At 35.8% G+C, this 12,185-nt stretch overlaps 1 protein-coding gene across 5 annotated transcripts in view; it reads right to left on the minus strand.

The window, feature by feature from the left end:
- Positions 1-12,185, minus strand: part of INTU (inturned planar cell polarity protein) — a 106,900-nt gene that overhangs the window by 39,918 nt on the left and 54,797 nt on the right. For 4 of the 5 annotated variants that reach the window (XR_007726004.1, XM_050792361.1, XM_050792359.1 and 1 more), the window contains exons 6-8: positions 8,563-8,652; positions 4,470-4,547; positions 1,079-1,268 (exon numbers count right to left, since the gene is read on the minus strand). Coding sequence is in view for 4 of the 5 variants with exons in the window: in XM_050792361.1 (XP_050648318.1) it covers positions 1,079-1,268; positions 4,470-4,547; positions 8,563-8,652 (358 nt within the window). In the remaining variant the exon portion in view is untranslated. The remainder of the gene's footprint in view (positions 1-1,078; positions 1,269-4,469; positions 4,548-8,562; positions 8,653-12,185) is intronic. The other variant, XM_050792362.1, reaches the window with a different exon arrangement.

The following is a 12,185-nucleotide window of genomic DNA, read 5'->3' on the forward strand; positions in this document are numbered from 1 at the left end:
GGAAGGAAGGAAGGAAGGAGTAATTATTGTCCTGAAATATCAAAAGACCAGGCAGTTGATAGAGCTAAGGACAAAATAAAAACACCAGAAGGCAAAGCATCCTTTGAACATGCTCTAACACCTCATCTCCCTTCAAATAGTAATTGTATAATAATGCTCCCATAACTACAACTACAACATGCCAGCCACAATTCTAAATACTTCATGTATAATAACTCGTAACTTTTCCATGAGGTAGGGACTATTATTTCCTCCATTTTACAGATGAGGAAACTGAACAAAGTGATTGATACATCAATTTAAATAACTATTAAACTGTCAAAAAGGCATTTATTTGATCATACACTGTAGAGTCTTATGAAGAGTAGGAACTTGAATTAAGTTTCTACTGTAACATAGCCTAGGTTTCTTCATAAGCAGAGAAGTGGCTATGGCATACTGCCTCATTTAATACTAATACAAATGCTGTAACTAAATAGATTATATGGTGGTCTACATTGATGAAAATGTCTGAAATAATCTTGTCAATCATTCAATAATAAAGTTATTCTAGGTATACAGATACAACTAAAATCATATTGATAATTCTTAACCATCATACAGTCTTACTATTGGTAGCTATCTATGGGACAAGCCAAAAGCTAATCACATATGTTCATGTAAAAAAAGATTTTGGTAGACTAGTGGACTTTGTATTTTAACTGAGAATATTGTTAGTCAATCAGGTCATCTACTTTTTTTTGTACAGAAACATAATTCTAACTTGACAACCTTACATTATAAAATCAAAGTCACAAAATTCCAAAGGAAGATACACCATTTAATTATGATTTCTGAAAAGCAGTCCCAGCTTGGACAAAGCTTAAATTTAAAAGTAAGAGGAGAGAGCAAATCTCTACTTATAAAGAATAATTTCTCTTTCTGGGTTTATTGCACTGGACCTCCTATTTTGTCAACCAACTGCCTCTTTAATTTTTAACCACAATTCCAAAAATAACAAAAAGTCTACGAAAAAAGAAGATGCAAGATTATAATAAGCCACCTGGTTCTGGTTCTTCTTTATAATATCTAAGATTACCTTGATTTCCAGTGGAAGAGTGAGCCACCGGACTCCAGGGAGGTTGTCTAAAAGTACTGCACTGGAAGCATCGTACTGCTGAGCACTGGGACTGGCGCTGGAATGCAGTTTCGCAGGCTGAAGCGCTCTTTGAAAGAACAAGTTAAAAAAATGATCCAAACGAGGAACATTCTCAATCTGGCAAAAGGCACTGGAGAAATAAGAGCTGTAAGTTAGAACAACATATGGAAATGGTGGTCATTTTTTGTGTGCTCCTAAGGGAACTGGATCTTTCCCAACTACATAGGCTATCTTCCTCACTCCTCTCCTTTAATAGAATTGCTGCTAGAATGTTACTGACGGATTATGTAAAGAAATTCACCCTGTCCATACTTTTTACCCTAAAACTTACTCTCAAATGTATCGAGTAGATGGTTCTATGGAAGAACCACAGGGCTAACACAAGTGACATATCTATAACAGAAAGGGCTGAAATACCCTTTTTGTAAAAAAGGTAGGTTGTTCTTACCTTTGACTATCTCTCAACCATTTACAACTCCTGAAATCTTTCAGGCAACGTGGAATGATAAAGAGATTTTGAACTTTGTAATAGAACAGATGTGGCATATCACAGCTCTTTGTAGGTAGCTATCAAAGGCAAATCACCCAACCTCTCTCTAACTTTGGTTTCCAACTCTGTAAAAATAGGGTTAATACAATCTAACTCACATGCAGAATGCCTAGAACATAACAAGCATAAGTTCTTGTTATGCTTATTATTTACTGGTAAACAGTAAGTACATAGTAAGCATAAGTTATTTCCTCCCCTCGTTACTGCTGAAGGTATAATATTAAAGAACTCAAAAAACAAAATGACAGAAAAAACCGAAATACTTGGTTTTAGCCATATAAAAGTAACACAGCATTGACTGCAAGCATTTATAGGAACAGCTCACTGAATGACAAAATAGCAGGTACATATGCTATCGGTGTACCAAAATAATATTCGCTGATTCATCCAACAAATATTTGAGTGACTACTACATTCCAGGCACTATTCTCATTGCTGGAGTTATGGCAGTAAAAATATCAAGACAAAAGACAATGAACTCCCATGAATCTTATGTTCTAATGGAGAAACACAGCAAATGAACAAATGGTAAAAAACATGAATTCGTATAAAGGACTATGCAGAAAATAGCACAATGTGAATGGGTGGTGTGACAGGTTGGCTATTTTAGGTTGAATGGTTGGAGAAGAATCTCAGAGAAAGGGCATTTGAGCTGATATTCCAACGTCAGGAAGATCCAGCAAGAAGAAAAAGTACAAAAGCCCTGGGGTGGGGAAAAGCTTTGCCAGGGTGTTTGCACCCTGAGCAAAGGAGCAGAGGAGGCACGTGTGCTTTGATATCTGAAGTCAGAGGGTTAGGTAGGAGCCAGATAATAATGTAGAAAGATCACTCTAACTGCTATATGAAAATTAGTTCAAGTGGCAAGATTGAAGGGAAGGAGACCAGTTAGGAGGCTACTGAAGTGTGTGAGAGATAGCAGTGGCTGGACAGGGCAATAGTAAAGATAAAGAGAAATGGACACATTGGAGATTCTGAAGACAGACTGATGAGGACTTGCTGATGAATTAGTTGGGAATGGTGAAGGAAATTGTTATAGCTTTAATTTGGTCACAACATTAAACTGGTAGTATATAGTTAGTTTTCTATGGCTCATAGAGAATTAACCAGCTCACAACATTAAAAAGATAATTAAGTCTCTACACTTTTTGGTCTTTTTGTAATTTTTCACAATTGGCCCTTAATATCTTTTATAATCAGAAAAAAGTTGTTATAAAAAATTATTACAAATGTCTATTAATAACATCCTGGATTCACTGTGCTTCTTGGTTTTAAGAACTCAATGGATCTTCATATTTATTATTGTAGTTTGCTCTTTAAATTCTCACTTGAAGTAGAAAAGAATTAAATTTGCTGCCATCAAAAAGATACTTTCACTATCAATGGAAGATAAATTTCAAGATGAAAGAGAAATTAAGTCCCTCTGTCCCCAGTCTACTCTAATGGAATTTGCAGGACAACTCCAATGGACTATTTTCATGTATGAAATTCATTGCAAAAATTTAATCTTTGATAATCTCTGGTTTTATGAAAACAAAAAACTTTAATTAGGGCAAAATATGGCAAAGTTTGCCTCTCTCGAGTAAACTTAAAGAGGCAGTTCATAACCACATTCTTACTCTTCATTGGTTAAAAATTTCCTTACTAGTAAAAGGTAAAAGGACTATTTATGGATTCCCAGCTCTTTGTAGCTCACTCATTTGGAAAATGTTGGTAAGTGATCAGGTTTGACAGGGATGTGCCTCCTCAGTGGTTCCTCTAGAGAACACTGCACTGCAAACTAGATAATTTTCCCAGATGACACCATCACAGAAAATTCCTTCATGACGCTGTCAGAACAATAAGAACAAAGATCCACTATAGATAAACAGAGAGCTGATATCACTATGATTTGGAAAAATGTATAAACTGCCTTTGGATTTTTGTATTGATATACTCCTAAGGCTTTAAACACAAAGATACCATTTTAGCCCTCAGAAATACAAGAACAAAAGTCACTAAGAGAAAAATCGATTTCCCATACCCAGTTTTGTGTGCTCAAATGTTAAATGTTACCTCAAATTTCTGCCTTCAGATCAAGAAGGTTAAAAAAGCAAGAAGCAGAAAAATATGCATAGCAGCACACTTTTATTAAAAAGGGAATATATTTTTATTATATAGAAAAATATATGGAAGGACACAAACAAAATCAGTCAATACTGTCTCTACTGTATGTCTTTCTTAAATAATACTGCATAAATTTTTTGCTAAAGAATTTTTTTTGAGAAAGAACCATCATATTTCAGGATAGGGAATTTAATGGTCTTATAAGCAAAAAAAACTACAAAAATATATTTTAAGTCTTTCTCTTTTCTGTATCTGTTATGAAGAAATACTCTTACATTTGACCCTACAGAAATATATCAAATCAGAATACAGTTGTGGTTATGTCACTAATTCACTAAGAAATTTCACTAAAGTCATATATGAGACCAAAAACAAAACAAAACAAACAAAAAAAAAGGAATCAAATGAAAAACTGCCTACTGTTGTAACATAAAAGCCAGTAATAAAAGATGAGAAAATAAGAAGAGGAAGGAGAAAAAGAAGGAGGTGGAAGAATAAGGAAAGAGAAAGGAGGAAGGAAGAGGAGAAGGAAGAGGAAGGAAGAGGAGGAGGAAAGAGGGAAGGAGGAGAAAGAGGAGACAAATAACTAACCTGTCAAGCAAGAAATGGTCTGAAATGCAAAAGGTGACTTAGAATCATGTAATTAAAACTTGAGAGTCAATTTCAAGAAGTACTTACCTATCTAAAGAACCATACATAAATTTTAAGGTTTGGACGACATTTTCTATCATGTTCCTTAGCCGAGGAAGAGGAACTCTAAAAAAGTAAAATTACACGTATTAATTTACAGCATAATCAAATGACATTTATCTAAAAGAAGCAGATCATCCTTGAATTTTACACATACGGAATGTGAAAAGTGTATGTGTCAACTCTGAGTAAAGCTGTATAAAATGGTCGCTTTCAATGACCATTGATCACTTTATTCTAGATTTAGTTCCAGCATGAATCTAACAGGGACTTTATAACACCACTTATTTGCAAATCATGTAACTCTCTCTAAAGTTCAGTTTCTTCATCTGTAAAATGAGGCCAATAGTCACCAAGCCCTTCTCAGATTGATTCTGAGGATTAAATGAAATTAATGCAAATAAACTAGTTTTTACAAGACCTGGGCCCACACACACAAAAAAATGCTAAATTCTTGACACTTTTTAGTATTACCCACATATCAACTGGGCCTCCAAATCCTGTGACAAAAACACACTCTTAATTGAAATGGAGAATGGGAAGAAAGTAGGAGAAAGGAAATAAAGAAATGGACTTATATTTTCTCATTGAAGCCTTATAAGAATTTTACAAGGTAGCTCTTATTATTCCCATTATGCCCGTGAGTAAACAGAAGTCCAAGAAGTTACATAATTTCTGCAAGGGTAGAAAGGGAGTAGAGCCTGCTGGTGAGCACTTATCTTCTTAGACCCAAAGTTATTCTCCCACTACCCTACACTGTCCTGGTTAGGTTTCCGCTATTCACTGCAGCCATCACGGGCATGTGATCTTCCCATCTGAAAACACATATCCCTCGATCATGTGCCCCACCCTAAATTCTGTGGGACAGCACTTTTCTTACCCTGCTTATAAAAGGCATAGAGGTGAGGAGGGAAACACGCAGTCTATGGCACTGAAATGGACGAGGAGAAAATCCCAGGGCTTTGAGTTCAATTACAAAGCACGTGCAAAATGTTGGTGATATGAAGACATGTAAGTTGACACTGAAGAGGTGCTTGTGCGTGATCTCTCAATACTCTATTTCCAAGTTTGAATAAATGAGAATACTACTACCTATCTTTTAGTTATGTGAAATGAGATGGAAGAGGGAAAATAATCTGGAACAGAAGGTTGGTGTGAGCATTTAAGAGAAGGGTAAAGAGATGGCTCAAGCTTACTTTTCAGTGGAAGCTCAGGAAAGAGAATAAAGGGGATCTTCAAGTTAATTCTAACTTATCAAGCCAAGTTCTTCAGTATAGGAATGACATAAATATTTGGGAAGATGGCCTCCCTTCCCCCACCCTGATTAATAAAGATTAAGAAACTGGCTAGAGCATCCCTCATGTGGCACAACCTTGGTCCAGAGTTCAGCAGTGACAGTCCTTTGTTGGCTTCAAGATACAACCTCACCTGGAAACTGTCTCTGCTTAGCTGATTCGGCTGGTGTTATCAGAGTGTGGTTGAACAGCCTTTGCTCAGTTCCTTAGCCAGGTCTGCCTTTCCTCTCTCTAACTGCCTATGCTACCTTTATCTCACCACTGTATTTTCTTTCTTCTCTTTTGCCTTTTGGGCTGATACAAAAGTCTTAAAGAGACATGTTTTACTCTGCTGCTACATACTAAATCATCTCATTCTGGATGTTCTCCAATCCTTGTAAACCCAAAATTTATTTCTTTTCTTTTCTTTTTTTTTTTGAGACATTGTCTTGCTCTGTCACCCAGGCTGGAGTACAGTGGCAGCATCACAGCTAACTGCAACCTCCGCCTCCAAGGCCCATGCAATCCTCCCACCTCAGTCACCCAAGTAGCTGGGACTATAGATGCATGCCACCGTGCCTGGCTAATTTTTGCATTTTCTGTAGAGACAGGGTTTCACCATGTTACCTACGCTGGTCTTGAACTCCTGAGCTCAAGGAATCCACTAGCCTTGGCCTCCCAAAGTGCTAGGATTACAGGTGTGAGCCACTGCCTGGCTGTAGACCCATACTTTCTAAACAACTCTTTTGTTCCTCATAATCCAAACCCTCAGGGCAGTCTCTGAGAAGGGTTCAGTATCCTATTTTAGACAGAAAAACACACATTTTTCTCTTGTGTGGCTGGTTAAAGAGTGCCCTCATCTAGTATATGTCACAGCGCCATTATCCCCCATGTTAAAAGATTTGAACCCCACATTTATGATAGATTATATTTCTTTCTGTCCAAAATTAAAGTTACCTTCAAAATATAATCATTTTGATATTTTTCACTGTAGCCATCTTTGGAATTCCTGTTGTGATGGTAAAATAGGTCCACAAATTCTTTGATACTCTTCCCCTCAAGAAGTGAGGCTTAATTCCTCTCCCCATGAGTGTGGGCTGAGCTTAGTAACTCAATTCTGACAAACAGAATGGTGGAAATGACAAATATTGTGGAAATGGCAGTGTATCACTTCTAAGGTTAAGACATAAAAGGTCTTGTAGCATCCCCCTCTTTCTGTGTTTTGGCTCGCCACTTTGGGGGAAGGCAGTTGACACATTATGTGGACACCCAAGCAGCTACATGGAGAGGTCCACGTGACAAGAAACTAGGCTTCCTATCAATGGCCATGTGTATAAGCCACGTTGGAAGCAGATTCTCCAGCTCCAGTTAAAGCCTTCATCTAAGTCTATCCCTGGCCAACACTGGATTGTAACCTCAAGAAAAGACCTTGAGGCAGAACTACCTGCTAGGTTACTCCTGGATTCCTGAACCACAAAAATATCTGTGTTAATAAATGTTTACTATTTAAGTTTAAATTACCCCTATGTTTTGGGGAACGATTTGTTACACAGCAATAAAAAATGAATATACTGCTATATAATGAAGGAAATCTGGTTAACAAAATCATTAGTAATGAAAAATAGTCATATTCACATTCAGATTGGCTAGATAATGCATCTTCCTGGTACATCTTTTTCTTTCTTGGGAAGCTTGAAGCAACACCAAGAGAAAATTTATCTCAACTGGTATTCTCTAAAGTTGTATCCATCACATATTACAGTATTTGCTTTGATATTTGATTCCTATTTTGTAGACCATATGCTATGATTCTACAGACCAAAGGGGAAAACTAAAGTGTGTTTAATTACTTAATAAAAGTTGTCCGAATACCTTTTTAAGTAGGCAAAAGTCTAAATTACAAGTTTTAAAAACCATTGAACAGGAACATAACACTATTATAATAGTAGTTAAGTTCATCTCCTTGGGGCCATTCTCCATACTTGTAGTCCATTTCTCCCTTGATTTTCAATGTCCTATGACATTAGGGAATCAATGTTGTAGAAAGAATTCAGACAGACCCTCAATCAATTTCCAATCCTGCCTCTTGTTGACTATGCAAGCTTTGGCAAGTTATTGAACCCTCTTTTGATTTTACTTTCCTCATATACAAAATGGAGCCAGTAATCACTAAGTATGTCTGGAAGTGATTTTGAAGATTAAATGAGTTTAATAAATGTAAAGTACCTAATGCAGTCCCTGGAGCACAAGGTCAGTTTATTATAAATGTCAATCCTGCTTTTACCTCCAACTATTAAATGTATACTTCAAAATACTCACAAAATAGTTAAGAGGGAGACCATGATAATATAAGACATACCATTAGAGAAGTCACTTTAGAGTTACATATACCTTATTTTGTCAAAGATGCTCAAATCAGGGCAAAATACCCTTCTGCTGACCCTTAATTCTCCAAAATCTGGTCCAACAGTAAAAAACTGTAAATGTGCAAAATCCAAATCACAATATTGTCAAAAATTTTAGCAGAGGCAGAGGTCATCTCTTAGCCACCTCTCTACTGACCACAAAAGAAGCAAGTGTATTGACAGCCCACCCCCCTTTACGAACCGGCCCAGCTGAGGCTCCATGGCACCTTTCTGCATTATTCGTACCAAATGAACACAGGTAACTATTTTACTAGTGCAATAGATCTTTAAACTGTAAAACTGTTAAGGAGTTTGTCTTTTGACAAAAATGTAATAATTTTAACAAAAGAAATGTAATATTATTTTGAAATGATTTTAAGGTAAGCAAAAACCTCAACTTACTCTTCAGCAGGCAGGCCAATTAGCAACAACTTGTCAGATTCTTTCCAATAAGCCACGTGAATTTGTTTTCCATTTAAAAGGAGGGATGAGCTAAGAAACAATAAATTCAAAATAAGATAAAAATATCTTTAAATGTCATAAAATTATAAGTATAATTCATAAAAGATTGCATATGGTATGATTTAAGAACTGCATACTTAATAAGTAGATTCCTTTTCATATACCTGTCACACAAAAAACGCAAGGAATTATATGACAGTAAAAATATACTGCAACATATTGAAAAAAAAAAACAAAACAGAAAACTCTAGGCCAGGCTGGGTGTGGTGGCTCACACCTATGATCTCAGCACTTTGGGAGACCAAGGCAGGTGGATCTCTTGAGGTCACGAGTTCGAGAACAGCCTGGTCAACATTGCAAAATCCTGTCTCTACTACAAACACAAAAGACAGCCTGGTGTGGTGGTACATGCCTGTGATCCCGGCTACTCGGGAGGCTGAGGTACAAGAAGTGCTTCAACCTGGGAGGTGGAGGTTGCAGTGAGCCGAGATTGTGCCACTGCACTCCAGCCTAGGTGACACAGTGAGACTATGTCTCAAAAAGAGAAAAAAGAAAACTCTAGGCCAAACAAAAGTAGACCCATTATAGAAAAAAAAAAAAAAGTTGAAATTCTCTTGCTAACATTAAGCATAATATAAATTTTTTTTTTCCAAAAGAAAGTTTCAAAACGGGGTGCAGTGGATCATACCTATAATCCCAGCACTTAAGGGAAGCTAAAGTGGGAAGATCACTTAAGCCCAGAAGTTTGAGACCACCCTGGGGAACAAAGTAAGACCCCATTTCTAAAAAAAAAAAAAAAAAAAAAATTAGCTGGGCATAGTGGAGTGGTCCTGTAGTCTTAGCTACTTGGGATGGGGACTGAGATGAGAGGATCACTTGAGGCTGGGAGGTCAAGGCTGTGGTGAGCCATGACTGCACTCCAGCATGGGTGACAAAGCAAGGCCCTGTCTCAATTAAAAAAAAAAAAAGAAAGCTTCATCTCAGTTGGTTAATTTAACAAATATTTTGTGACTGCCTATTTATGAAGATGATTTGCTAAAGAAAGGAAGATGTAGTCCCAGCTGAGATGACAATCAGTATGGGACACAAATATATAAACATGTAAACAAAATGTAAGTCAGATTTAAATGTGTTCTCAAGGAAACTTTTGGCGTGATGAATATATTCATTGTGTTGATAGTTTCAGGGTATACACCTATGTGAAAACTAATCAAATTGTACATTTTACATATGTTCAGTTTACTTCATTATACTTCAGTGAAGTTTTAAAAATTTAAATATGTTCTAAAAAGAGATACAATAACGAACTATGATAATATAGAGAATTTTGTGTAGAATTTAAATATAAATCATTAAATGAATTTTTCCACACAGAACATTACTTTTGTCTTAATATATTTTAGAAATGCATACACTTTTAGACAAATATTAGACTCTTGTAGTATACTAATATTACTATAGTTTAAAAAGTGTGTATGCAACAAAAGATACACACATTGCTAAGGAACCCCTAAAATAATTTTCATATTTATTACCTTCTCAAAAAAGTTTTTCTAGCTGTATTTACTGCTTTCCACATTTAACCCATATCTCATAGTTAATAACAAAATCTAAATATTAGGTAAAATAACATCTATTCTTTACAGTAGAAAAAACGAAGACAAAAAAAACAAAAAACAAAAAAACCAAAAAAAACCCCAAAACACCGCACAGAGAAACAAATTTTCTTTCTAATAAGACTGTAAAGGAGGAATGCACACCTTATGCTAAATGAAATGCATCTCCTATGCTAAATGAAAGAAGCCAGTCACAAATAGCCACACATTATATGATTCCATTCATATGTAATGTCCAGAACAGGGATATCTATAGGAATGGAAAATAGATTAGCAGTTGCCCAGGGGTTGGGCTGGCTGAGCTAAAGGGTATAGGATTTCTTTCTGACGTGAGAAAAATGTTTTAAAATTGACTTTGATGAGGGTTGCGTATCTCTGTGAATACACCAAAAAGCATTTACTTGTACACTTTAAAATTTGTTATTTGTATATATTTAGGGGGTACAAGTACAGTTGTAATAGATGGATATTGCATGGTGGTGAAGTTTGGGCTTTTAGTGCAACCATCACCTGAGGAGTGTACATTGTATCCATTAAGTAGTTTCTCATTTCTGACTCCCCTCCCGCCCTTCAAAATCTCCAGTGTCTGTTATTTTACACACTACGTCCATGTGAATACATTATTTAGCCCTCTCATTTATAAGTGAGAATATGTAATATTTGACTTTCTGTTTGAGTTGTGTCACTTAAGATAATGGCCTCCAGTTCTATCTACGTTGCAGCAAATGACATGATTTCATTTTCTGTTATTTATTCCATTTACTTATTTAATTTATTCCATTTATTTATTTGTTCTTTTTTATTTCATCGTATATACATACACCACATTTTCTTTATCCAGTCATCTGTTCATGGATGCTTAGATTGATTCCATTATCTTTGCTATTGTGAGTAGCACTCATAAATATATGAGTGCAGGTATCTTTTTGATATAATGATTTCTTTTCTTTGGGTATATACCCAGTCATGGGGTTACTGGATCAAATTGTAGTTCTATTTTTAGTTTTTTGAGAAATCTCCATACTGTTTTCTGTAGAGGCTGTATTCATTTACAATTCCACCAGCACTGTATAAGCATTCCCTTTTCTCTGCATCCTCACCAGCATCTATTATTCTTTGACCTTTTAATAACAGCCATTCTGACTGGTGTAAGATGTTATCTCATTGTGCTTTTAATTTGCACTTCTCTGATGATTAGTGATAAGCACTTTTTCATATGCACGTTATCCATTTGTACATCTTCTTTTTAAAAATGTCTGTTCATGTCCTTTGCCCACTTTTTAATGGGGTTATTGGTTGTTTTCTTGTTGAGTTGAGTTCGCTATATAGATTCTGGATATTAGTCACTTGGTGGATGTGCAATTTGCAAATATTTTCTCTCATTCTGAAGGCTATCTATTAACTCTGCACTATTTCTTTTGCTGTGTAGAAACTTTTCAGTTTAATTAAGTCCTACTTATCTATTTTTTGGTTTTGTTGCATTTGCTTTTGAGGTCTTACTCATGAATTATTTGCCTAGGCCAAAATCCAGAAGAATTTTTCCTAGGTTTTCTTCTAGCATTTTTATAGTGTAAATAGTGTCAGGAATTATACTTAAGTCTTTAATCTAACTTGAGTTCATTTTTGTATATGGTGAGAGAGATGGGTCCAGTTTCATTCTTTTGCATATGGCTATCCAACTTTCCCAGCACCATTTATTGAATAGGGTGTACTTTCCCCAGTGTATATTTTTGTCAACTTTGTCAAAGATCAATTGGCTATAGGCATGTGGCTTTATTTCTGTTTCTCTATTCTGTTCCATTGATCTATGTGTCTATTTTTATACCAGTAACATGCTGTTTTGGGTTACTATAGCCTTATAGTATAATTTGAAATCAGGTGAAGTGATGCCTCTAAGTTTTGTTCTTTTTGCTGAGGACTGCTTTGGCTATTCAGGCTCTTTTTTGG

This window comes from Macaca thibetana, chromosome 5, assembly GCF_024542745.1.
Source record: "Macaca thibetana thibetana isolate TM-01 chromosome 5, ASM2454274v1, whole genome shotgun sequence".
In the NCBI taxonomy this organism is placed as follows: domain Eukaryota; kingdom Metazoa; phylum Chordata; class Mammalia; order Primates; family Cercopithecidae; genus Macaca; species Macaca thibetana.